The 27,657-nt window shown below is 44.5% G+C and overlaps 3 protein-coding genes across 4 annotated transcripts in view; 1 reads left to right on the plus strand and 2 right to left on the minus strand.

Annotated features, from left to right (window-relative positions):
• scube3 (signal peptide, CUB domain, EGF-like 3) overlaps positions 1–3,245 on the plus strand; it is a 106,141-nt gene extending 102,896 nt beyond the window's left edge. For both annotated transcript variants that reach the window (XM_086159613.1, XM_086159615.1), the window contains one exon: positions 186–3,245. In XM_086159613.1, coding sequence (XP_086015739.1) covers positions 186–338 — 153 coding nt within the window. In that variant the 3' untranslated portion in view covers positions 339–3,245. The remainder of the gene's footprint in view (positions 1–185) is intronic.
• LOC147226873 (membrane cofactor protein-like) lies at positions 3,242–10,319 on the minus strand. Its single transcript, XM_086159617.1, has 12 exons — positions 10,228–10,319; positions 7,940–8,017; positions 7,677–7,874; positions 5,847–5,946; positions 5,697–5,770; positions 4,519–4,731; positions 4,257–4,454; positions 4,070–4,166; positions 3,922–3,995; positions 3,669–3,839; positions 3,418–3,603; positions 3,242–3,325 (listed from the first exon to the last, which is right to left on the minus strand). Exons 2-12 carry the CDS (start codon positions 7,995–7,997, stop codon positions 3,300–3,302), a joined length of 1,395 nt encoding a protein of 464 aa, XP_086015743.1. The 5' UTR covers positions 7,998–8,017; positions 10,228–10,319; the 3' UTR covers positions 3,242–3,299.
• On the minus strand, positions 9,499–26,873 carry LOC147226874 (6-phosphofructo-2-kinase/fructose-2,6-bisphosphatase 2-like). The gene is made up of 16 exons (XM_086159616.1): positions 26,756–26,873; positions 25,517–25,674; positions 23,474–23,599; positions 21,175–21,271; positions 20,458–20,524; positions 20,305–20,379; positions 20,174–20,230; positions 19,966–20,090; positions 17,491–17,698; positions 17,267–17,413; positions 17,083–17,187; positions 16,871–17,000; positions 15,896–15,958; positions 15,738–15,802; positions 10,540–10,740; positions 9,499–10,456 (listed from the first exon to the last, which is right to left on the minus strand). Exons 2-16 carry the CDS (start codon positions 25,605–25,607, stop codon positions 10,403–10,405), a joined length of 1,611 nt encoding a protein of 536 aa, XP_086015742.1. The 5' UTR covers positions 25,608–25,674; positions 26,756–26,873; the 3' UTR covers positions 9,499–10,402.
• Between the last annotated feature and the right edge of the window lie 784 nt (positions 26,874–27,657).

Consider the following 27,657-nt stretch of genomic DNA (forward strand, 5'->3'; position numbering starts at 1 on the left):
CGCATGAGTCAGATGGCGAAATGGCACGGAGGATATTTGTGAAGGTTGTCATGCAACGCCGGCTCTCTTTTTCTGGCTTTTTGCACGTTGCGCAACGGCCTTAAGTGCGATTTTGAAACGGGGTATTAAGGAGCAAAGCGCCGAGTTGAGCATGAAAGATTAAATCTGTCTGTTCTTCATCGCAGGATAAAAAACTGATTAAGACTCTTTTTGACGTGCTGGCTCACCCGAACAACTACTTTAAGTACACGACTCGGGAGTCCAACGAGATGCTCCCGCGCTCCTTCATTCGCCTCATAAGCAGCAAAGTCTCCGCTTTCCTGCGACCATACAAGTAAAAAGACGCCCGGCCGCGGAATCGTCGTATCGTGACGCCCCTTCCCCGTCCTCCCGCCTCCTCGCCCTCCTCGCCGTCCCCAGGCATCCCGAGCCACCTTACAGGCTACATCCCTGCAACTCCCGCAAGGACAAGACACCAACCAGTACGTCCCCCCCCCCCCCACCTCCCGTCCAGCCCGACCCGACTTTCTCTTTTTTTTTTTTTTTTTTTTTTGCTTTTGACGACAAACCTGGACATTTTGTGTATTTTCCCTTTTTTTTTTTTTTTTTTTTTTTTTTTCTCCTGTCATCGAGTCCTGTCGGCGCTTTCCCGCGCTTTCCGGAAAGACGCCCGTTTCAGACCCGTTTTTTTTTTTTTTTTCCGAGCGCGACAGAGCTTGTTTGTTGTTGTTGTTGTTATTGTTGTTGTTGTTGTTGTTGTCGTATCCGCCTGAATGACTGGTCTGGGTTTTCGGCTCCGACTCTTTAAAAAAAAAAAAAAAAAAAAAGTACGACTGTAAGTGTCGCGTCGAGCGCGCTCACGTGGCTTTCTGCTCGAGTCCGTCGCCCCTGAAGAAGAAAAAAAAAAAATATTAATAAATCACTCCGGGAACACGGCGGATATTTTGGGAATAACAAACTAATAACCGAGAGAGAGACGCAGAATCGAGATAATGTGATGTGTAAGTGGAACGTGTCTCTTGAGCGCGATAGAGGGAGAAAGAGAGAGAGAAAAATGTCTTCGAGGGGACATTGTGTTTGCTGCTTCTTGTAAAAGGTCACTTTAATTCTTCAATCTCATGTTGTCTTTCTCGTTGTGCTCCACGCGCCGACAACCTGCAGGCCGAGAAGCGACGAACGGAGGCGGGAATCCGAAGTAGTCCCCACACGCGATGTGTCGGCGTTCGGTTTTTTTGTTGTAATTTTTTTTTTTTTTTTTTGTAATTTTTTTTTTTTTTTTTTTTTTTTTTTTTTTTGTGGATTACGAATCTTGTATATAATGGGGAAGAAAAAGAAAAAGGAAAGGAAAAAAAAAAAATATTTAGACAAGGGTTGAATTTCCTGTATCCTAATTCGCTGAAGCGGGATCCCGGATTGTCGTCTGTCCCGCCCACTTCAAATCCAAAGACACCCGCAGCTCACGTTAGCCACCGTTAGCCGCCGTTAGCCGCCGTTAGCCGCCGGTTAATTCCAGGAACGTGATCACGGGTTCAGGGGGGGAGTTTTATTCAAGCCTACGGGAAGATGGCGAAGCTCAAAGCGGGGCGGCCTTCTGCCTCGACCAGTAGAAAGAGAGAGCAACAGAGGGGGTTGGGAGGGAAATGAGCTACTACTACTAATAACAGTAGCGCTGTTATGCTAATAGCTGAAACGATACAATAGCTAGCTACCCGTCTTTCTTTACGTTTCGGTTAGCTGCGGGTTCCTCCCTTGGAAATTGGGAGTTTTAATCGTATATTAAATCCACAAATATCGTCAAAAGTACTCCGGATTTCCAGGTAATTCAAAAATTCCCCGGTAAAAGTTCCTGCGGTGAAAAAAAAAATAGGGGAGCTTTCCCGGTCAGGGTCGCGTCGTTTGGTGCACTACATTCAAATCCCGTGGAGAACAAGTGCAATGATTGAGCTAACCTAGCGGGAAGGTGCTAACGGCGCTGTCGCGTTGTGTACGCCAGTAGTTGTGACGGGCGGAAGATTGGAAACGTGATTGAAAACCGAGGATTCGGTGCATGGGAATGTTATTTTTGTCCCCCCCCCCCAAAACACACACTCGCACACACACACACACACACAATGCCATGACAGGGTAAAATAATTTAAGTTTAGTTAAGAAAAATTAGTAAAAATGAAAAAAAATCGGACTTTTCTTCACGATAGGATCTTATGAAATAGCGTAGCGCTTTGTGAAATGCCTCCTAAAGAAACGGACGCCACTGAAGGGGGGATACGCAGCCAGAGAAGTCAGCTAGCCTAGCTTAGCTTAGCTTAGCTCGGCTTCGCCGGGAGGGTCGGTCGCCGTGACGACGCCGGTCCCGAACCTCGAGGGCCTTCAGATAAAACGTCACCTACGAAAAAGATAGTGTTATTTAAGAACCTGAATTTCAGGATGATGAAAAAAAAAGGGATTTCTACCACGCCGTCCGTCCTGAGGGTGACGCCGCAGAGGCTCCGCCCCCTCACACCCCGACACAAACCGAATTCACGTGCGCGGAGGTGTGTGAAGCTCCGTCCAACCCGTCGATGTCCCCCACCTCCCCCCCCACACACACACACTCACACACACACACACACACACACACACACACACACTCGTACAAAGCTGGCACTTTTAGTTTAATGTTTTGTGTTGTTGTTAGCGTAGCGAGCGGCGGGTGTTGTTTAGGCTGGAACGGCGGTTCCGTTCGGACGCCATATCGTGTTTGCAGAGGCGAATCCTCCCCCTCGCCGTCCCTCGCCGCCGCCGCCGCCGCCTCCCACCGGAATCAGCTTCTAACCTGCAGCAACCTGTTTTTTTTTTTTTTTTCCAATATTCCTTTACGAATCGTTGCCTTTCAAAACGAGCGTTCGCTACGATGTATCATAAGAGTCGATAACGATATTTGCACTTGAATTGTTACTGCTCATGTAAATTGTCTGGATTTTTTTTTTTTTTTTTTGTATTTGTCTTTAAAAAGAAAAAAGAAAAAAAAAAAAAAAAAACAACAACAAAAAAAAAAAAAAAAAAAAAAAAAAAAATGAACGGACTCGGTGTTTTCTTGTTTTGTCGCCCGTTCGCCGTCCGGTCTGCAAAGACGTGTAAAAGAAGTGACAAAATGTACAGCGGCGAACCAGACCAGGTGTTTGTGCTTGTGTTTTTTTTTTGTTTTTTTTTTTTTTTTTTCCCAGAAACACTTAACAGAAATAAAGGAATACTGTACTTCGGCTTCATTTGAGAACAGTTTTAATGCTTGGTGACGATGCTCCTTTCTCCGTCCGCCGATGTTAGCCCAGACGGTTAGCATTCCACGCTAAAAGGGGAGGGGAACACAAAATGAGAGAAGGCGCGAGAAAATAAAAACAAAAACGAAGGATCGGAAAACAGGTCGGACGTTTCGCTCACATTTCCTCCGACACTTGGGGAGGCCGGGCAGCCACAGGCCGCCGTCGCCGCAGGTGATGGTTCTCTGGCCGACAATGGCGAAACCGCGGTTGCAGGCTACGGAGACGGAGTCCCTGGGCCGGAACGTCCGGATGTGGTACCTCGTCCAGGAGGCGTTGGCGACTCCGGGAGGCGGACAGCTGATCTCTGCGGGGGGAATTTCTGCATAAGTTCACCGCGCGGCAACGCAGGCGCTTCCGGCAAGAGAGGACCTTTGCATTTTGGCGGCGCGCTCCACGTCCCGTCCTCCCTGCACCACATCTCTTTAGCCTCCCCGCTCGTCTTGCACTTGTAGAAGACCACGCTCCTGTAGAAGTGAGGCCCCGCCATCAGGTCCACCCGGAGCGCATTGGGCACCTCGGGGGGTTCGGGGCATACCGCCGCTGGAACGGAAAACAGGGGCGTCACTGCGCCGCCCGGAGGGGGTGACGTCGACGCGGCGCGCGCGACGTTAGCTCGCCGCACCTTCGCAAGTGGGAAGGTGTCCGCTCCAGCCGTCGTTCATGCAGTACCGCTTCGCCCTTCCGACCAAACTGTACCTGGGAGTCGTTCAGAGGCGTTAGCAACTCCGAAATCGCGCTGGGAAAGACAAAAACAAACAAGAAGTCCTCACCCTTCGTCGCAGGCGGCAGTTGCCGTGTCCCCGAATGCTACCCCGGTGTAGGTGAAGCGGCCGTTGGAGATTTCGCCCGCCGAGCCGCACAGCTTCGCTTTGGGCGCCAATGAGAGCGGACGGCGTGAGCGTTTCGCCACCCCGAACACGGAGAGAAACGTCTACGAAGCCGGCGCGAGGAACTCACGTTCGCATTGGAGGAGCAGCGGCGTCCAGCTGCCCTTCACGCACTGGCGGTCCCTCCTGCCGCCCGCCTGCTGGAACCCGATGTCACACCTGTAGTAGACCTTCTCGCCGGGCAAGAAGGACGTCCTGGTGATGTACTTGTCGGCCAAGTTGGCGCTGGAGTTGTAGACGTTCGGCGGCGCTTTGCACCCACCTGCGTCTGGAGGGGGCGGAGCTTAGAGCGGGAGGATCCGTCCCGGGGCGGAGACGGCGGCGGGACTCACCGTCGGTGACGGGCGTCTGCTGGTCGGGGTCGGGGAGGCAGCACGGGGGCTCCGGGAACCACTGGCCGTCGGCGCCGCAGGTGACCAGCGCCGCGCCCTCCAGCCGGAAGCCGGGGGCGCACGTGAAGCTGATGTCCTCGCCGACGCGGTGCGTCGAGATGGCGCCGACCACGGAGTTGGACACGATGGGGGTGGGACAGCTGATCTCGGCCTCTGCGACAAGCATGTGTTTGTATCGTAAAACTCATCAAGACAAGAGCGAAAAGGTAAGCACTCTTTTATCTGCATGTTACTACTATGTTAATGCTATGTTATTACTATGTTATTATTATGTTACCGCTTGTTATTACCGTTACTAGTTTATCACTATACTAGTATGTTATAACTACGTTATTACTTGTTATTACAGTTACTATGTTATCCCTCTACTACTGTTACTACTATGTTATTATTTGGTTACCACTCCTTATTATTGTTACATGTTATCACTGTACTATTATGTTAATACTATGGTATTACTATGTTACTACTTGTTATTACTGTCACTATGTTATCACTACACTACTATGTTATTACTATTTTACTACTATGTTATTTTTATGTTACTACTTGTTATTACTGTTACTATGTTATACTTGTTATTACTGTTACAATGTTGCTATGGTCTCACTATACTATTATGTTGTTACTATGTTACTACTATGTTACAACTGTTATTACATGTTAATAATATGGTATTACCATGTTGAAACTTTGTTATTACCATGTTGATACTATATTATTACCATGTTAATACTATGTTATTACCATGTTAATACTATGTAATTTCTATTACTATGTTACTAAGTTATCACTATACTATTATCTTGTTACTATGTTACTACTATGTTACAACTGTTACTACCATGTTATTACTATGTTATTACCATGTTGAAACTTTGTTATTACCATGTTGATACTATGTTATTACTATGTTGATACTATGTTATAACCATGTTAATACTATGTTTTTGCTATTTTAATTTGATATTACTATTATGTTTCTACTATGCTATAGCTGTTACTATGTTAAACCTATGTTGTAACTATGCTATTACTATGTTATTACCGTATGACATACGCGATATACAACCTTTCAGTGTTTCACAGACTCCCGTGTTTTTTAAAAAGCCTCTCACCCACACAGGACGGCAATTTCCCGATCCAACCTAATTTGGTGCAAATCAGAAACTTGGGTCCTTTGAGCAAATACCTGTGGAGATCGGAGGAACACGAATTCAGGGATTTTCCTCCGAGACGTTCTTTCCGCACGGTCTTCCCTCACTTACCCCTCGTTGCACTCGGCGTACACCTTCGTGCCAACCATGCCGTCCCCTTCGTATCGGAAACGCCCCCACGGCAACTCCCCGACGTCCCCGCAGGACTTCTCTGTGAGGGACAGGACGCAGATGGACGGCGCCGAGTTACATATAAATATCACTCCGCTCGTGATCATCGCAGAAATATTGCAGGAAATCTAGAAGAAAGGTATGTTAGCATGTTAGCTCAGGAGGGACGGGATCAGCTACATGCTAATAGCTAGCATGGTGCAATAATAGCTTTAATACTCATAAAAGAAATAACCATGACGTTGCAGTAGATGAAACTACGCACCCTGGTAAACGGGAGAGTTCAAGAACTTGTGGGAAGATATGAGATTGCTTGGAGAGGATAGCAAAAGCGGCGTAGCAGAGTAAGCCAATGGCAGCTACGCTAGCCTAGCGCTAATGTTATGCTTTCACAGCCTGTTCTTCTACAAAGAGATGGTGTCCACGCCTATGAATGGACATCTGAAGATGGTTCCACAGAAGAGGAACAGACAACACACACACACACACACACACACACACACACACACACACACACACACACACACACACACACACACACACACACACACAGTCTTATTTTTGCTTGAGAATTCTGGCTCAGTTATAAGGCGTTTGTCGCCATCTAGTGGCCAGCTACTGTAACTGCAAGCAGATTTGGATTTGAACATTTAAACTTTAATGATCTAGTGAATATTAGCAGTGTTGTTGTATTAAAATTTTTATCATTTAAGTAAAAATCATCAACAAGAAATTCAAAACATAAGATATATCGGAAATATAGCGAATGATTCTTTTGAAATATCAAATGATTATATCAAATTAAAAAATAAAAAATGTAATTGTTGCATATCATGTTGATTTTTAACTTAAAAAACATAAAATGCATGATATGTTAAATGATGACATCATAGTTGCATACTCGATATTCACTTTTATTGTATGTATTTATTACAGGATTCCCTATACATACATATATATATATATATATATATATGTCATATTATATCACAAATGCCACTTAAAATAAATTGTATCAATAAAGGCTAATTGTGTTTGGTTCTTTTTTCTCAGATGTTCATTTTGGAAAAAAAATGAATAATATCAATAACAATCCATTATTCATGATCAAATTTTGTGTTTCCTCTGCTCATTTTTTAGGAGAAATTAATTGGTTAATTGGTTAGTAGGAATTAAAAATCGTCAAAATTGTCAATTTTGAAAAAAAAAGATGATAAATTAAAAAATGATATTTAAAATCAAATTGTGAAAGACGGCACAGAGAAAAAGAAACAGGAAGAAATTAAGTAAACAAAACAATAAATGAATACAAAGACTTTTAATCATAAAGAAAAAAGATTTATATGAAAAAGGTTAGCAGTTTCTTCTTTGTCATTTATCTACATAATCATACAACTAAATAAAACTGACATAATTAAAAACACTAATCCATTTATGTGCTCTTGTAAGAGCATGGAGGTATGGAATGAATCATTTTTGTTTCCCCATAAAATAAATACAAACAAAATAAAATAAGGTAAAAATAAAATGGAGTAAAATAAAAAAAAAATCAAAGGGGATGAATTATAAAAAATACATTAAATTTTATCAACATTCTGCAGTTTCTCGTCTTTATGCATGCAGTTCCACAGGGTGACCACTAGATGGCGCCAGAGCAACGCTTCCAACAGCTAAAAAGTCACTTTATATCCCATTTCTCCGCAAAGGCGGCGGCGTTATAACTTCACAAAAATCGGGAAAAATCCCTCCCAACCCGCTTGGAGCTCTTACTTTGGCACTTGAGGGTGAGCGGCGTCCACTTCCCGTTGGCGCACTGCACGGAGCGGCTGCCCCGGAGCGGCGTGAATTCCTCATCACACTTGTAGAAAACCTTCTCCCCGTTCTGGTACGACGGCCTGTCGGCGAACTTCTTCTCCAAACGCGTGGACGGAAACACCCGCGGCGTGGGACATGCCTTCTGGGATTCGGCTGCAGAGAAAACCGCCCGTCACCTCTTAGGACGCGAAGGGGTTCCCAAGGGTGGAGGTTCTCACCTGAACCGACGAGAAGGACGGAGGAGGACAGAAGCAGGAGGTCCAGGATGAAGTTCATCTCTGCAGGATCGCAAGGTGCTGGGAGGAGGTGCGAGAAGATGGCCTTTATACGGGCAGGTGGGCGGGACGGGGCGGGATGGGTGTGCTCCAAACATTGGAAATAAATATTTGAATGTATATGTGATGGGAATAAATGAAATTTATTATGAGTGAACCATCAAGCAACATTTTCTCAAGCGTTCATATATCAAAAATGCATTTATCTATTTATTCCTTGTTTTAATTGGCTGCAGCAGAATTTAAAAAAAATCCACAAAAAATAAAATAAATAGAGATTCCCTCATAGGTGACACATCAGGACTTGAAGCAGTCAGGGGAGGCAGGAGAGGTCGTGCCTCACTTACCAATCTTCCCACAGAGAGGATGATTTGGGCTACGAAGGTATTTTTCATTTAACTTCCACCTTTTGTTGTTTTTTTTTTTATTTGAAATGGCTGCATTTTTACTTTTACCTTGTTTTAATTGGCTGCAGAGGTGCAGCAGAGTTCAAAAGAAATCCCCAAAAAATAAAGAGATATTCCCTCATAGGTGACACATCAGGACTAAAGCAGTAAGGGGAGGCAGGAGAGGTTGTGCCTCACTTACCAATCTTCCCAAAGAAAAAATGATTTGCACTATAAAGATATTTTTCATTTAACCTCCACCTTTTCATTGTATTTTGATTCAAAATGGCTGCATTTTTACTTTTTCTGTTCAAATACTTAGACGTGCAGTGAGGCAGCTAACTGTCGAGCCTCAACGTTGATCGGGCAATGACAGATCAGGTATTTATTTATCTATTTATTCCTTGTTTTCATTTATTTATCCACAGCAGAGGTGAGGTGTTGGTGGTGATAGAAAAAAAATCCACAAAAAATTAAAATAATGAATAGAAATTCCCTCTTGGAAGACGACACTTTCATTGGTTGTTGAGAAAACATCAGGACTTGAACCAGTCAGGGGAGGCAGGAGAGCCCGTGCCTCACTTACCAATCTTCCCAAAGAAAAAAATGCTAAATGATTTGCACTATAAAGTTATTTCTCATTTAACTTCCACCTTTTTACTGTTTTCTCATTCAAAATGGCTGCATTTTTACATTTACTGCACAAATATGGAGAAGACTCGTGCTGTGAGGCAGCCGATGTTCGAGCCTCAATGTAGATCGGGCAATGACGGCTGACTGCTAGCTTACCCCGCACTAAGACCGTTTGCTCTCTCTGTGTGATACAGTTAAAATGTTTAAACCCTTTTGCTGGATGAACTACTTTTCCATAGTATTTTTTTTTTGTCAACAACCGTATGCATTACTAGTTTCTAGTGCTGAGCGACGGCTGTAACGTGACACGAAGTGAGGCACATGGTTCTCCTGCCTCATGGTAGAAGGCGCTCACGATTCCGTGGATTCTTCTTCCGACCCCACGACTTCAGAATTCAGCCACAGCGAGCTAGCGTTAGCAAGTCAAGAGCAGCCATCCATTTATTTTTCCCTCGGCGTGTGAAAGAACTGACGACGAACGCGTCGGCTCAGCGGCTGATTTATTCATCTTTTCGGAAACCCGTGTCTTCCTGGAGACTCCTCCACCTCAGCATCTTTGGTCATTTCCGTTCTTGGGATTAAAAGTACAGTACAAGTTCAAACGACACATGATCGGAACGAACATCTCGGATAAATCGGAAGCGGGAAAAAAAACAATCAAAAGTGCGTCGGCCCTTAAATACAGTGAGCTGCTTCGGTGTCCTTTCAAGTAAAGGCGTCAGGAGGACGTTCAAAACAAAGGGGCCTTAAACTACACAAACAAACATGTATGCTACTGGATTGTGGAGAACATTATTTCTGGAGGAAAATCAGCTACAGGATTTCAATTTCTAAAATCGTTCATTCATTCATTCCATCTTTAACGCAGGAGAGCCGGTCCTCGCTGTCATCGGGCGAGAGGCGGGTTCACCCTGGACCGATCGGCCGCTCACTCATTCACACGTCGTGTGGACGTTCATCCGTTCACTGGTCCAAATGTCGGACTTTCAGTCATTCGGTCTCTCGTTCAGGTCAGACGTTCAACCGTTCACGCGTCAAACTTTCAACGACTCACTTTCTCCTTCGCGTTAAAAGTTCAACCATTCGTTCATCACAGACGTTCAGCTGTTCGCACCGCGTCGTGTTACAAATCCATTCATTTACACATTCACGTTTCGGACATTCCACGGTTCACGGGCGATGAGCTCTTGAGCGAACGGCCAAAATACATACATTGACAAGGAGGCGGCGGAGGCTTGGCGGTCTGAGCTTATGGATGGATCCTGAAGGTCTGTTTGTGTCTGAGCCGGCACGTCAGTGGCATTGACTACATGGGCTTCCTTGTCCAGGAGATAAGGCGAGCTGCGGGAGGGGAAGGGGTCGGCGGGGCGAGGGGCGTGTTGCGTCTTCAGCTGCCGTCTTCTGGCTCGGCGGCGGCGGCGGCGAAACCGTTCACCAGCTCCTGCGTAAACGGAGACAGGGAGAGTCAGGAGGCGGTAGGGGGTTTCTCCGAGGGGTTGTCGCTCCCGGCGAGCCGTCCCTGACCTCGCTCTGCGGGGGGTCGGGTCCCTCGGACGCCTCGAAGCAGTGGCCGCCGGGCAGGGCCGGGGGCTGGGAGGGGCGGGCCGGCGGCGGGTTGCCCACGCTGTACAGACGGGGACGCTTGATCTGGTCGTGGCTGGACAGCGGGGTGAAGCTGTTCCTCCGGAAGAAGGCCGGCGGCACGGCGTCGCCTCGGCCCTTGTTCTTGTCGGAGAGGAGCAAACGGGAAAGGAAGGGGAGGGTCAGCACGGAAATGTCGCGGCGGCCCAAGCAGTAAAATCTCCAGCCGACAGCCATTAAAGCGACCAAAGAGGTCTCACCCTTGATTTCACGAGTTCTCTCATTTAGGCCGAGGAGTTTGTGTTTGGTTACACCCACTGTGACTCAGGGGCGTCTAGAGAAAACCCCTGCCAAACTACAACATCACGGCTAAAGAGGGAGCTGGGAAATGTCCTGCGAAACATGGAAGACACGATATCAACATCCAGTATCTCCATCGCTTTGCCTGCAAAGGTGTAGCCTACCGCAGCCGTCAACGGGCGAGAGGTGCTGGTCACCCTGGACCGGTTGAAGCACCGTTAGTACTTCATCTTCAAGGCGTGTAACCGTTCACCACATTGTAGAAATACAACCCAGGTTGGAATGGGTGGAGAAAAGTGTCGGGGGTACCATGACATAGAGGACTATCAGCCAGAAGGAAAGGAAAGATGAACTAGACAGTGGTGAGACGAGTGGTGACAAAAAGACAGGAGAAAGAGCTGGAGGTCGCAGAGATGAAGATGTTGAGGTTCTTTTTGGGAGTGACCAGGATGGATAGGATCAAAAATGAGTCCATCAGGGAGATGTTTTGGAGAGAAGGTCGGAGAAACCAGACTGAGACGGTCGGGTCGTGTACAGAGGAGGGGTAGTAAATATATTGGCTGACAGATGCTGGAATTGGAGGTCTAGAGGAAGACCAAAGAGAAGATTAATGGACGTCGTGAGAGAGGATATGAAGTAAGGTGGTGTGAGACAGGAGGATACAGAGAATAGGGATACATGGAGAAGGCTGAATTTGTCACAGGGGTGCAGGACATGTATGACTGAGACAAAGTGATAACTGAGATGGTTTGGACATGGACACTCTTCTGTTCATGTCCAAACCATGGTGAAGATCTGGGTAGAAGGTTGCTGAAGGTGGAGCCGCCAGGCAGGAGGTCTAGAGGAAGACCAAAGAGAAGATTCATGGATCTTCAAGAGAGGATATGAAGTTACTTGGTGTGAGAGAGGAGGATACAGAGAATAAGGTGAGATGGAGAAGATGAACTGGAGAAGAAGAAGACAACATACAACCATTCAACCTCTCATTCGCTTCATTTTGAGGCATACAACTCTTCCCCCTCTCATTCACCCGTCATAGACATACGACATTCACTCTCAGGCCTCACAGACATACAACTCTTCACCCTCTGATTGACATGCCATATTGAGAAATACAACTATGCCCCCTCCCATCCATGTCATTGAGAAACAACATTTCACCCTCTCATTCTGATATCTGGAAAGTTTAGGGGCTCCAGTGAACCACCTGCCAGGAGGAGAATCCTGAGGAACCCCAGGCAGACGCAGGGAGAGCATGGAGAGTCCACACAAAAAGACCTCCTTTTCTACCCTTCTTGTTGAAGGACTCACGTGGACTCTTCTAAAGTGCTGTAAATGAAGGGCGTAAATCAATCAGAGGTTTGTTTTGGGTTTGATGTAATAAACTGACACCAGGTGTGTCTGCGGTTGAGACTCTGCCTCTTTAAAAAACAATTTGTCACATTAGAGAGACGTGTTTTGGCTCGTCAGCCTGGAAAAGAAGGCTTCGGAAGTGCGTAGGGAGACCTCCCTGGGTTCTAGCAAGGACCAAACTTCAACACCCGGCCCCTTTCGATGCCAGGGGGTTTCACTTGCACAATGTTTGTGATGACTGAGAGCAACCTCAGAAGTATTTCTCTGGAGGGGCACAAGAGAACGATGAACCACAAGAGATACCGACCACAAATATTCTCCTGGGCTGATTCGGTGACCTCAGGATTCGTTCCAAATAAATTCCCGGTGTCGACCCGAGACCGGGTGTAGATCTAAGATGTGCTGTCCCTCTATGGATTTGTTCCTAATCCACTCCGTCCTCCTCCCTCCTGAAGAGAAGCTTCAAAAACTCATCTCTGCGACCTTCCTCAGTGTCTCCAAACCAGACCACATGGCTGTTCTAACCTCCATCTTCTGCCCCTTTCATTCTGGCTGATGCTCTTCTATCACCCCAGACACTCTTCTCCAACCATTCCAACCTGCTTGGACATGTTACTCCACCTCCTCGCCATAATCTGCATTGCCCTGGACTGTTGACTTCTTTATCTTCACTTCCTGTAGCCTCGCCATCCCTCTTGGGTATCGCTCGTTCACACACACGCATTCTTTTTGCTCCAGCTAATCTTTGTCCCTCTCCTTCTCACCTCCCTAGATGTTGCTCCACCTAATCCCTGCATTGACATCACGATGTCTTCTGCAAACATCACGATCCATGGAGATTCCTGGCCAACCTCATCTGTCAGTGTGTCCGTCACCATAGCAAACCAGAAGGGGCACAGAGCTGATCCCTGAGCCCACCTCCGCCCTGATCTCCTCCGACACAGGGACGTCACACCTCACCACTGGCTCACAGCTAAGCATACATGTCCTGCGCCGCTCTGACGCACTTCTCTGCCACCCCCAGACCTCCTCACGCAATCAAAGTTCCTGTCTTGGCACCCTGTCGTATGCTTTTTCTAGACAAGGCAGCTCTGTCTGACCTTGTTCTATCAACATTCCTGGGGAAAATAGTCCATCTGTCGCGCTCGTACTGCACTGGTAGGTTTTAATCGAGGGTTTCAAATAAGAATCGTGTTTTATTTACTCTTATTAAACCCTGTATGCCGGGGAAGGATTTAGAAATCAAAGCGCTTTGTCACGAACACTGGACTGTGTTGAGACGTGTCCCGACCGCAGTCATGTGCAAAGATATGGGACGTCTTCCTCATGCCGAAAAGGCCGTAAAGACAAGGAATACTTGAATCCGTCCCAGAATATTCTACCCGTATTCGCTCATCAAAAGATAGCAGCAATGTTGGGCGAACATATTTTGTTCTGATATGAGCCGGCAGAACAGACTGACTCACCAGCAGACCCGATTAGCCCTGTTCTTGCTAATCTTTTATCAGGCTGTTGTCCTGGAGATGTTCTCCAATCAAACAGTGAGGTTCCTGCGATCGAACGATCCTCCTCTGCTCCTGACTTCTTCAACTTCAACACATTTTGTCCCTCTTCCTCCTCCTCACCTGGTTTACCTCTCATCTTCTTTCCGCCCTACTCCTGCTCCTCATCACACATTTGTTTTTGTGTCCGTCCGAGTACCATCTTTTGACTCCGTCCCTGGGAGCTCTGGGGTTCCACCTTTCTCGCTCACCCGGGACTTGACGTTTGTCCCTTCTGCTGCAATCAGAACGTGGCGCCGGGTGAGAAATAATCGGGGCGCAGACTCCCAAACTTCGACGGCAGCGTTTGGATGTCAAATAACAGTTAAAGGACGTCTATCAGCTCTGGCGTTCATCTAAGCTAGCTCTGGCTAACTAGCTTCACGCCGCCAAAACATTAAGCCTCGCGAGAAATTCCGAGGCCGTTCAATTCCGACGGCGAAGAAGGCGACTTTAACGGTTTTAGTGAGCAGGAGGAAGACGAGGACGTGGTTGTTTATTATTCACCTTTTTCATCATCTGTGTTTTCAGTACGCATTTGTGGATGTTTTTAATTAAAAGTAATTAAAAATGTTTCTGTGTAGATATCTTGACACCTGAGGCTTATGCACAAGTGCGGCCTTTATATGTGCTGTAAATTCCGGACTATAGGGCGCACCTTTATATAGGCCGCACCTACTAATTTTTAAAAGGGAAAAGAAAATGTACATAAATAAGCTGTAGATGTCCCCGTTGGAACAGATACCGCAGCGAGATGTTAAGGGAAAGATTTTTTGAAAACTTGTTGTTTAACGGTAACATCTACAACTAACGGTACAATACGCGAATGTTTTTTTTTTTTGCCAGAACAGGTGCCGAACTTACGTGCAGCAGCTCGTTTTTTTTCTTCGACAAATGCATTTCTGTGCATCTTTTTCATGATGGGCGTGCGTACAGAAAGTGCAAACCGGCTGATCCGAAGAATTATCGTAAATGCGAGCCGGTTTGCCGAAACAGTTTCATTTGTCCACTGTGATGGTGTTAGCGGAAGGAAGCTACTGTAATTAACAACTAAAAATCAAAAAATTAGCCGCATTGTTGTAAAAGCCGCGGTTCTCAAAGTGTGTGAAAAAAGGAGCGGCTTAACTTCCGGACTTCATTTATCGTTAGCCGGTGCACCTTATATTCAGGTGCGCTCAATAGTGGATTATCATAGCACATCAGCTAATAGCATGTAGCTGTTATTGGTAGCATACAGCATCACTCTTATTTTCCGTTGCTCTGTCCTTCTCACCTTTCTTTTTGCCCTGACCGGTTGAGGCAGAAGGCCTCCATTTTTAATTCTTCAATCTTCAACAAATATTAAAACTCGTGTTATAGCACTTCAGCTATTAGCACGTAATTGTTAGCGTAATGACATTAGTTGTAATAGGTCACCAGTGCCGGTTATCTCTATCACATTCTTACTTTCGATTTATTTTTCTTGCTCTTTTTTTTTCAAACCTCGACAGGTCGAGGCAGACGGCCGCCCACATTGCGCAGGTTCCGCGTTTCCTCACTCGCCGGCGCAAAGTTGCTAGCTCATGGGGGAAAATGTTGGATTCTGTGAATTGTTTTTAAAGAGTGTGGTCCAGTGTTGTGATCTGGCGCTTTATAAATAGCGTCTGACTCGACGGTGAACTGCTCCACCCCAGCTCGTGGAAATATCCGGGAACAATGTGGGAACGGTGGGCGAGTGTGTTCGGCGTTAGCCGTGCTAGGGATGCTTTAGCGGGACAACTCAAGAGCGCAGAAAAAACCCGACGTGCTTCGGCTTCTGTTTTCAGGTTCTCGGACAGCAGAAATGTTTCTCTCTTGAATGCGTCTTTCATAACTAATAACAAATTTTGTTGTGACCTTTAAAGAAAATCGCCGGTCCAGACGTGACGGCGGCAGCTTGTCGGAGCGCGACGCGACGGCCAAACTTACTAAGGGTCTGTCCCTGTGAGTGTTGACAGCCTCCACCTTCAGGTCAAACATGTCCACTTTGCAACCTTGAAGAGGGTGGAACGGAGAAGATGTCAAGATGTCAAAATGCTTTTTTCCTATGAGCTCAGTGGTCCTGGAGGAACAGTGTGCAAACTCACCGTACGCCACCGGGGTGAGTTTGAGGACGGTGTGAAGGGGACACTTTAAGTACGGCAGATCATCTGTGCCAAACAACAACAACAAAAGCAGCGCATTACATAAGGTGCTGTCTGGACTTTAAATGTCCTTCAGGAGGATGACATTCGCCATCGCCAACGTGGTTTGACCGCTTCCTCTGCTGACTGGCACGAATCCACGCCCCGCCCAGCGCCCACTTCGCCGTCTGAACAGGACTTTCCACTCCGAAACCACCGGGCCCAAGTTCTTCCACCCAGTACGCCCACTCGCAAATTAAGCAAGTGCACAGAATAACAAACTAGTAAAGTGCAACCCCTCCCTAACAGCCCTCCGTGGAGATCTAACCGTGACCTTTAATAGATATTAAATCACCGTAAAGGAGAATATGGGAACAGTGGGACATTGTAGGTTCACTTCTCTCAGACACTGTTCCACCACTCCCCCTAGACGCTTTGGCAGATCCGGCAGAGCTCAACTTTCTATGGAAACTGTGGTTAAAATCAGCGGGGAGCAGTGCAGGACTGCAAACGCGGCTCTCGGGAACTAACTGAACCGTCTGGGCGCGTTTCTTTCTCCGGTCGCCTTCTCGGGATGGACTTGTCCAGAGCTCCCGGGCTTTTAAAAAGCTAAATCGTCTCTGTAATTAAAACGGCACTATTCTGAGACGGCCCGCAGACACGAGGCCCTCCTGAGCCTAATCCAGTTAAACGTCCCGAGGATACGCCGGGATTTAAACGGGCCTAAATAAGCCTGTCTGCACTATTTCGCTAAACGGTAAAACAGATGGTCATACCTTTCAAAACAGACGGTTTGAAAGGTACGAGATGGTTCGACCCGACCTGAGACACGTATCGGGAACTAGAGGAGGCCCCGTCACCACTCACATCGCGAAGCTGACGGTCCCCTGAGGTACTCCAGGGACTCGAGTCTTTGGGAAACCCATGTTGTCCCCTCACCTGCGCTCTTGTCCAGGAAGTAGGCGAGCAGGCAACGCATGACGGCCTGGTGGCAGATGACCAACACGTTGCCCTGCCTCTCCAGCTCCATGATCACCGGCTCCAAACGCTGCACGAGGTCCTGGTAGGACTGGACGCGCAAGAAAAAGCACCCGGTTGGCTACGGAACTCAGCTGTGAGCGAGATACCGGGACGTACTGTGTTGCGGTTACCTCTCCTCCAGGGTAGCGGTAGTGATACTTGTCCTGGTCCCTCATGGCGAACTCTTCCGGGTAGGTTTCCTCAATGGCTTTGTAGGTCATCTCCTCGCACACTCCCTGAAGCACAAGGCGGCGACGCACTCAGCACACACTCTCTTGCGAGTCGGCCCCCTACGAGTAAAGGGAAAAGACGTACCGCGTCTATTTCGTTGAGGATCTTCCACTGCTCGTAGGGAACCCCGAGTTCCTCCGCCGTCTGGATGGTGCGTCGGAGTTGGCTGGTCCAGACCTTCAGGTCTGACAGATGGTGCTCTTCCACAAAACCCTTCAGCGCCGCTGCGAACTAGCGGGGAGAACATTTCAGGTGAGAGGGCTGGAATCCGCCCGCCGCCGACACGGAGGTCGCAATCGTACGGCCACCTGTCTGCCTCTGTCCGACAGCTCGGCGTCTCCGCCGATGCGTCCCTCCTGGTTGTGGTGGCTCTCGCCGTGCCGACAGAGGTAGATGGAGTGGGAGTGCACGTGGATGTTCATGAGGTAGTAGACGATCTTGCTCTGGATGTAGTCCTGCACGCGGTTGACCAGGAAGCGGCGGCCGACGTTGATGACCTGGATGAAGGACAGGTTTCTGGGGGTCGAGGGGAAAACAGAAGGTACCGTCATTTCCGGACTATAAGCCGCTACCTTTTCCGTACTCGATTCTGTCCGGACCCGTGACCCGTCTCTGGTGCGACAGATTTACCCGACTCATCGCGCAAACATTTACAAAAGCAACGTTCGCTAAAGGTATAATGGATTTTTTTGGACAATTAAAAAAAAAAAAAAAGAATTTAGAGTAAAGGAGGTTTCCAAAGCTCTGTTTGCATTTTTTCCTCAAACAGACAATATTTATTGATTGTTTTGTGAAGATTCTTCAGATATCTTTTTTTACTTGGAAAATTTTGCTTCTTTTTTTACAGCGGAACCTTGAATTTAAGAAAAAGGAGATAAAGGTGTTTAGTCAACGCTCTGCTTGCGCATGTTCTTTCCTAAAACAGACACATTTTAATGATCGTTCTCTAAAGACGTCTTTAATTCAAGGGGAAGAGTTTGTCGACTGTCATCTTTAAATTAATTTTACTCAGACGTTCCTGTTTTCATTCATCCGAAATAAAGGCCTTGAATTTATCAGCCTGGGACTACTTTTATTTAAAAGTGCTTTATTGACGGTTAATATTATCGAAACCACAGGAGAATGTGGACGTAGCGTCGGTCGGCTTAAAGACACAAGCCGGATAAATTCGGACCTTTAATTTGGGAAGGAAATGTAGCGTCCGGACCTGAGAGGACAAATGAATGCGCCTCTTATTAAGGCTTGATCATGGCTTGTTTGCCATTTTATTCATTCATGATCTGTAGGCGCAGAAAAGGGAACATCATTTCTTCCTGATTCCACATTTTGTGATTTCAAGTTTTTCCCGTCATGCTCCGTCCCGTCGGGCTCGTGTTTGAGAAGCACAAGGCCTCGGTTATCTCTTCCAGGAGGCTTTTTGTCAATATTGAGATTTAATTTATCGGACGAGGACAGCCTGTGCCGGCGGCTTCCAGGATCCAAAACGATCAACAGCTAATCTTCTCCCCCGTATTAACACACCTCAGAGCGAGGGGGTGATCTTTTTTTTTTGTTATTTAATATATTTTCTTTTACAATCCGTGATATTGTTCAGTCTCCGACTCCGCTGCAAAAACCCAGTGGAGAAAGACAACCTTCATCCTGTCCGGTGTAATAAGAATAAGAATAAGAACTTTATTAATCCCGAAGGAAATTGCAGTTTCCCGCTCATGACATACACTGCTCTAAAAACTTAAGGGAACACTAAAATAACACATCCTAGATCCGATTGAATAAAACATTCTCATGTAATACTTTGTTCTTTACATAGATAAATGTACTGACAACAAAAATCACACCAAAATGATCAATGGAAAATCAAATATCAATGGAAATCAAATATAAGAACCCATGGAGGTCTGGATTTGGAGTCGCACTCAAAATTAATGTGGAAAAACAAACTACGGGCTGATCCAATATATATATATATATATATATATATATTGGATCAGCCCGTAGTTTGTGTGTATATATATATATGTATATATATATATATATATATATACAATTATACAAACAAATTACATATATATCTATATAGATATATATATATATCTATATATATCTATTGGATCAGCCCGTAGTTTGTGTGTATATATATATATGTATATATATATACATTATATATATATTTTTTTATTTGTATTATTATTAATACAAATTATGTATTATATATATTGTTATGTATTATAAATTATGTATTATTATGTATTATAACTATTATCATCATTATTAATATTAGTATTATTATATTAATTAATATTAGTATTAATATTATTGTTTTTAATTGATTTGATTTTATTTATTTTTAATGTTATTCTTGATAATTCTTGACAATTTTGATGCTTCTGCCCCATGCTCCCCCTAGATTGTCCCTCGGGGTAAGAATTAAGTTTTTCTGATTCTCATTCTTTAGTTTTGGATAAGATAAAAAAAAAAAAAAAAAAAAAAAACTAGATTTTTGAGCTGTTCGGTGGGAGCTGAGAGAATATTTTGAAATGTCGGCCTTCGTGAAGACGCGCAGACGACCTCGGTCTCTGAGGAGAGTTTCAGAATTAGAAATAAAAAGGCGGATCGGAGGGACGGGGCGAGGGTTTGGATTAAAACTGGCTCCTGTTTCCCCCTGGTGGACAACATCTGCAAGCGCATGTTGTCGACTAGGAGCGCTGGGATCTTGGGATTATTTTGCAGAAGAGCTCTTTGTTTTGCTTTCTGAAAGCGAGACGCGCAGCTCGGGCGTTTACTTGTCGTGCTCGTCCGGGTCCAGAGGCTGGTAGGTCACTTTGTAGCACTCGATCCTCTTCAGGAAGTCGCCCATGACGCTTTCTCTGTCCCTCAGCGGGTAATCTGGGCTGGACACCTTCACGTCCTGGGAGACGGAGCGGAGATGGTTGCCACCAGCGGACCGAGAAGTTCACTCCCCCCCCTTTTAGGAGGGGATACATCGCTTACCATGATATTCGCCGCGATGACATCCGGATCGTCGCATATGGACTCTACGAAGAAGACCTGAAGGAGGAGAGGAAGTGATAAATCTGCGTGGACTCCGGTCGCTTCTTGGGTTCGTCCGGTTTGGATCTGACCTTGTACGCGTTTTCCTTGACAAAAGCGAGGATGAGCTCCCTCCTCTCTCTGGTGGTGTTGGTGGCGTCGAAGACCTGCGAGACAGAAACCGGTTCGGGTTCACGGAGAAAACGGGTCACGCGGTGATCTTGAGTTCGGGTCTCGGGGCTTACGGCGATCTGCCCGCCTTCCTCGTTGAGGTAGGTCTTGACGTCCTGCAGAGCGACCAGAGCGCATTGTCTGCGGGGGGGAACGGACAAACGTGGCAGCGTTAACGTGCATCGGCGTCATCACGGAGAAAGAAATCCCGACGTTTGGGTGATGGCACGCTGTTTCACCAGGATTTCTTTCTATGTCTTGTCTTCTTGACGGCTGCAACGCTTGTAAGACGACTTTGACCGCTCTCACCGACGAAAATCCACGACCATACTGGATATTTATCATAAAGCTTCTTCCACACTCGTACTCTTAGAAACACTTCCCACACTTGCTCTAACATGTCGAGAAGTTGCACTTTTTCTACGACAGTTAGCATCTTCCTCTGCCAAGATGCAGGGAATGATGCTACGGTCGCTGAGCCAATCAGAGCCCAGGATACAGAACACCGTGCTCCAGTTGGTCGCCACCTTTGACAATGCAAGCTTTATCATGAAAATAAGTGAAATGACAAATATAGAGAAGGTTACAGAGAACAGGATTAGATGGAGAAGGTTGATTCGCTGTGGCCAACCCTGAATGGAAAAGCCCAAAGGACAGGAAGAATTTGTCACAGGGGTGCAGGACATGTATGACCGAGACAATGGGATGACAGAGATGGTTTGGACTTGAACACTCCTCCATGAACACTACTAAAATGACATGGCACTTGAGAAAACACATTTTCCACTCACTTTCGGATTTTCATGGCCTCCTCGTTGTCGTGTCTGAAGAAGTCGTAGGACTTGTAGGACTTCACCGCTTCTCTTCTGTACACGCCAAGGTTAAACACTGCAGAGAGAGCCGGGGGAGGGGGGGGGTCAGGGTAGCCCGAGGAGGTGACCTTGGTCTCGCCCGCCATTCTACTTCACGGCCTTTGTGTGACGCCGTAAACTACAAACAGTAGTGTTGACACAACACTGACTCATCCCATCAGCTCAGCCTTCAACGCAACACTCTTACCTGAACGTGGCTGAAGGTCACGGGACGGTGGCGTGACTCTGATACACCGTCATTTCCAGACTACTTTTATTTCCCCGTGCTTTGAACGCTGCCGCTTAAACAACAATGCGGTTAACTTATGTATTTTTGGTGGGCTAACGAGCTTCCCGTCGCCAAAACATTTTGTCTCGTCACATCGGACCGATGAAATCATCATGAAATCTGAGGCCGTTCGATTCCGATGCCGAAGAAGACGACTTTAACGGTTTAGTGCGCAGGAGGAAGACCAAGTATGACAAAGCGGGGATAGAAAATGGATGGACTTTTCTTTGGCCGTGTTACAGCCACTGTTTGGAAAAAAAGCATTCCCTGTACGTGTTTGTGGATACGGCCGGTTTCTATATAACCAAAAGTTTAAATATTACATCTTTCAGTGAAAATATCTCATGTTACATCGTGGACACCTGCGGCTTATATGCTTATAATTTATGTATCGTACATTCTTGACTATAGAGCGCACCTTTATATAGGCCGCATCTACTACTTTTTGAGAGAAAAAAGAAATTGTACATAGATAAGCTGCACTTGTCTATAAGCTGCAGGTGTCCCCGTTAAAACATAAGATATTAATGCAATAATTATGCATTAATATGCATTATGCAATATGCATTAATGCAATAATCATTAATGCAATAATCTTCAATCTTTGCAGTTACAGTTAACAGTTAAGACAATTCATATTTCATTGTATTTTTTATTCTTCCTCCTTTCTTCTATTATCTATTACTGTTATGTTTTTTACTTGAAACTCTGGCACAACAATTTCCTTCGGGATAAATAAAGTTGTTCTCGTCTCATCTCATCTCAATAAGCTGTTACAGGAAAGATTTTTTTAGGAAAACTTTTAATCAAATAAATGACAGTAACATCAACTACCAGTATATAAAGCAAATGCTTTTTTTTTCATAACAGATGCTGAATTTCCGTGCAGCAGCTCTATTTCCTTCTTGGGCGGCCAGACTGATCGCTTTCAACTTGACATCCGCATCCAATGCATTTCTGCGCGTCTTTTTCATGATTGGTGTGTGTGCAAAACACTTAAAATGGCTTATCTGAAGAATTACCGTGAATGTGAGAGTTTGCCCAAACAGTTTCATTTGTCCGCTGTGACGGCGTTTTGGCGGAAAGAAGCTGCTGTAATCACCCTTTAAAAATCCAAAAATTAGCCGCATCTTTGTAAAAGCCTCAGTTCTCAAAGCTGCGGCTTGTATGTCAGAATTTACAGTACACATATAGTCATTTATTCATTTTAGCCGTGAATGAAAGAGTGGTTGCATGTCTTTATATCAGGCATGACCAAAGTCCGGCCCGCGGGCCAAATGTGGCCCGTGTTGAAATTTATAGCGGCCCGCAGCCTCTGTCATAAAAAAACGAAAATAAAATCCAATTGGCTCCAGCAGCCATTTTTTTTTTCATGTTTTTGATCTGAGTCTAAAATTGAAAAACACTGCATTTCTCCTCTTTGGCAAGAAGTAATACAAGGATTCATGTTATTTTACTTGTAAATTTCAAACATGTGAATAAGAAAATAACACTAACAGTGATATTATTCAGAAGTCTATAGTGAGCATTTAATAGTGAATAATATGTAATGTTTCAAATGAACCTAGATATGTTTCATATTTCTGATTTTTTTCCCCCTCATTTTATATGGTATTCAAATACGAGAAACAGAATGATTTGGTATAAACTTTAGATTTGTGATCTTTGTTAAGACATGAAAAGTATGCCATTTTCAATCAAACATTTCATGAAATAGTTCATTTGCATTTAACGCTAACGGTTCAAACAACGCCCTCACACATTTTCACCTCGCCAAATACGGCCATCTTGGCAAAAAGTGCAAACTACTTAAACTGGAGTCGCTCCTCTATAACGGAAGACGATAAGAAACAAGTTTCTAAAACGGCAACAAAAGACAAATATCACATGACGTTACATAACACGATGCATTCAAGGACCCAAATCTTTGGCGTCCTCCTCCGGACTGACCTTTGGTCGGCACGCCGATCCAGTTGAGGTAGCGCGTCAGCTTCTTGGACATGTAGGTTTTCCCCCTGGCGGGCAATCCTATCATCACGATCATGGTCGGGGAGTTGGTCATGTAGGACGCCCAAGCTGCCGTTTGCAGACACACACACACACACACACACACACACACACACACACACACACACACACACACACACACACACACACACACACACACACACACACACACACACACACACACACACACACACACACACAGGTGCCATTTACTGAAACAGTTTAAAAAAAATGCTGCCCAATATTTAATAAAAATACATTATCATTATTGCCATTATCATTATTATTATTATTACTGATATTATTATTATTACCATTAATATGTTTATATATATATATATATATATATATATATATATATATATTTATAATAATGATAATATAACTTTTGGGTGCAATCGGTAATTTGACTGGATATATATTCTTTGTGTGTCTTTCCTCTTTCCATACATGACTGCACATAGTTGTAATTATAATTTTGTTTTTATATATCTTTTAGAATATGAACAGTTTTTCTTTAAGTGCTCATGATCCTATTTTGATTTGTTCCTTGTGCAGGACGTCTTTTCCTGTTTTGCAGCTGCTGCCCTTAGAATTCCACAGTTTTGGGATCAATATAATACACTCTATCTTTCTATGCAGAATATAAATATATTCACATTAACATCCGTAAAATGCCACCGAGTGAATATAGAGTCTCCTCTTGTATCTGATTTCACAGCGAGGACACAAAATGTCTCTTCTTCCTTGCAATGCGGGCAAGGGCACATGGGGTAACAAATCTAACATCTATGTATGTAGAAAATAAAGTAACAAAAAATAAAATAAAATAAAATAAAATAAAATGAAAAATCTAATTAATTAAATTGAATTAAATTAAAGGTGAATGGAAATGTAAATAAAGTGTACATTTTATTTTATGTAGAGTAAAATTAAATTAAAAAGTAATAAATATATAGCATTTACTGGCTATATATCTGCTATATATCTATAGCATTTACTGGCTATATATCTAAAATAAAGTAACAAAAAATAAAATAAAATAAAAAATCTAATTGATTAAATTGAATTAAATTAAAGGTGAATAGAAATGTAAATAAAATGTACATTTTATTTTATGTAGAGTAAAATAAAATTAAAAAGTAATAAATATATAGCATTTACTGGCTATATATCTGCTATATATCTATAGCATTTACTGGCTATATATCTAAAATAAAGTAACAAAAAATAAAATAAAATAAAAAATCTAATTAATTAAATTGAATTAAATTAAAGGTGAATAGAAATGTAAATAAAATGTACATTTTATTTTATGTAGAGTAAAATAAAATTAAAAAGTAATAAATATATGGCATTTACTGGCTATATATCTGCATCCCACCCATATACAAATAACTTGCATGCTCTTGCATGCACGTGCAGAGGTATGTGCGCACACGGGCGAGAGACCGGTATGTTCCCCGCTGGTTCACCTGTGCTTTTACATTTTTGTCACACAGCGGCGAGCTCCCATCTGCAGGTTAATGTTCCTCCGTCTGGCTGCTTAGCAACTGCATTAAGTAATCCAGGTTAACCTCGTTGACTTCCAACGTGAAATGGAAAATATTCAAAAGACCCCGCCCCCCCGTCCCCCCGGTGCTTTTCCATTATCAGCTGAATCGGACAAGAGCAGACTCGAGTTGGTGATTCTAAAAACAGCCTGACGTCTGCAAAAAGAAGGGTTTAGGGTTTCGCGCTCAAAGTCGAATGTGAATCGAGCCGCGGTCGTGAGTCCGATGCGGCGAAACACAAATTCAAGGAAAGGGGGCGAGTGACACCGCGACATTTTCGCTGCCGCACCCGCCCCGCACACTGTGTGTGCACGAAAGGTGAGTCACGGCTGGCTGGAAGCGACTGGTGTCCCGTGTCACCTTTACACCCATAACAAATGACGGAGCAGAAACGCGATTGAAAGATCATTCCCCCCTCACGCCGATCACTTACAGCATTTCTTCTCATTGGCTCGCATCTCCGTCCTTTTGGCCTCGGCCGAGTTGTCCGACGCAGGCGCGGGTCTCTGCTGCTTTGCGGCCATGACGGCCTCGTCCCCGCGTCCCACGGCTGGATCCGGTTCCTGTCAGCGGCGAGAGGCGGGGCGGCGTCTCTACGTGGGACAGCAGCAGATCCAGAGAAATAAAAAGTGGAAATAACATTTGATAGCTGCGTTTAAACATGATAAATATATGGTTCTTGTGAAAGAATAAAAGGATATCAATGTTTTTGTAACTTTCAAACATATGTCCACATGCAATTTTTCTCAATACTACTTGGAAAGAGGATTAGAAAAGGAAATAAAAATACGATTTTTTTTTCTTCAAATCAAATAGAATAGATGGTTTTCAATGGAGAAAGAACAAAGTTTATACAAGGAAAACAAGTACAACAGAATATAATCCCAGTCTAAGAATATCTGCATGGCTCGGGCATAGGGAATTTAAATACTAATACTATACGACAAACTAAAACAATATAATATAATATATATGGAGAATACAAAGATCTTGTGTGCAGTGTTGTGAGATGTGAATACAAATGTGTATAGTAAAAAAAAAGTTGCAAAATTAAACTGAATAAAAAAATATAATAAAATTAGATAAAGATGAAATAAAATACATGAAAACAAAAACAAAATAAAATGGAACTGTAGACCGCTGTGGATTTACACATATTATATAACGTGCAGTGCAAATAGTCATTTTCAGTTTTACAAAATAATATATTTATATAACGATATAAATGAGGTTTTTTTTTTCCCTCGAGAAACAAATAAAGGTGTAAATAATATAAATAATGGAAGTAAATGGAAGGATAAATATACATTTTGGGCGTAATAGAGAGTCTTGTTTAGCTAGTTTTTGTTGGGTGATCACCGCTCCAGATCCCCGGGGCAGGTTAGCATCGGGCCGGGGGGAGGGAGGGGGAGCCTCCGCCGAGGGGGAACCGACGGCCGGAGCCTTCGACCGGATGCAACGCCGCGGAAACACCGATGAAAACCGTACATCCGTGCCGGAATCACCGGGAAAACATCGCCGAGGAGACCGACTCGGAGGGGAAGGGAAGCGGGAGCAGCCGTCCAAAGCCCTGGACGTTACGGTCCCTCCTCCGGCGGCGGCTTAACGGATGGAAGTGGAGGAAATGAACCCGGGGTTCGGAGCTCCGTCCTCCGCCCCCGGGGATTCTCACCACGTCCGCGGTCGGTCTCCGCTGAGGCGCCGCCATCCGTCGCTTGAATTCCCGTCGACCGCCGGTTCTCGGTCCTCGTCTTCGACTTCTTCTTCCTCTTCTCCGTCTCGACGCCGCCGCCCCCCAACCGGAAGTAGAGTGTGTGCAGCGATCACTACTTCCGGTTGCGGTGCCGCAATATCAACGCTCGAATTCGTTTTTTTTTTTTTAATCTTGTATATTTCTTTTGATTTTATGAAATTCATTTAATCTTTTTTAAGCAACGTTGATGGATTATTATCATAATGGTGTTTATTTATTTATTTGATACATTTGCACTGAAAGTAATGCAAAGTGGCGCAGTGTCATTGACGTATTATCGTTATTCATCATCATTATTATTATCATCATTTTTATTGTTATTGTTTATTTTAATTAAAAATGGTAGTAGTAGTAGTAGTAAAGTAGCAGCTGTATTATTATTGTTATGTCTGCACCTGCTGCTTTTTGAACTTCTGGTTAGATGCTAAACTGTATTTCGTTGTCCCATGCTTTTACGTGTGTGTGCGTGTGTGTGTGTGTGTGTGTGTGTGTGTGTGTGTGTGATTTGTTTGGTTTTCATATAAAGTGAATCCCGCAGAGCATATTGTATATTCTATCATTGGGTTATAATCAATATCAGTGTAAGGTCAATAAATGTTGCATGATATGTTTCATTGAAAATTATGCAAAGTAGCAAAGAGTTTATTGTTTATCCTATCACTGGATTATTATCCCTATTGTACCAGATATATGTATGCATAATGTTTTCATCTTCAGTTCCAATAACCCATGGAGAGTTTTCTGAATGTAACTTGTGTAAATAGAAGAGTTGATCTGCAGAAACTAGATATGCTAATGAAACATTCGCATAACAATATAAC

The sequence above is a fragment of the Fistularia commersonii genome, chromosome 14 (genome assembly GCF_037954325.1).
Source record: "Fistularia commersonii isolate RoL2024-O1a breed Wild chromosome 14, RoL_Fcom_v1.0, whole genome shotgun sequence".
Taxonomy (NCBI): Eukaryota; Metazoa; Chordata; class Actinopteri; order Syngnathiformes; family Fistulariidae; genus Fistularia; species Fistularia commersonii.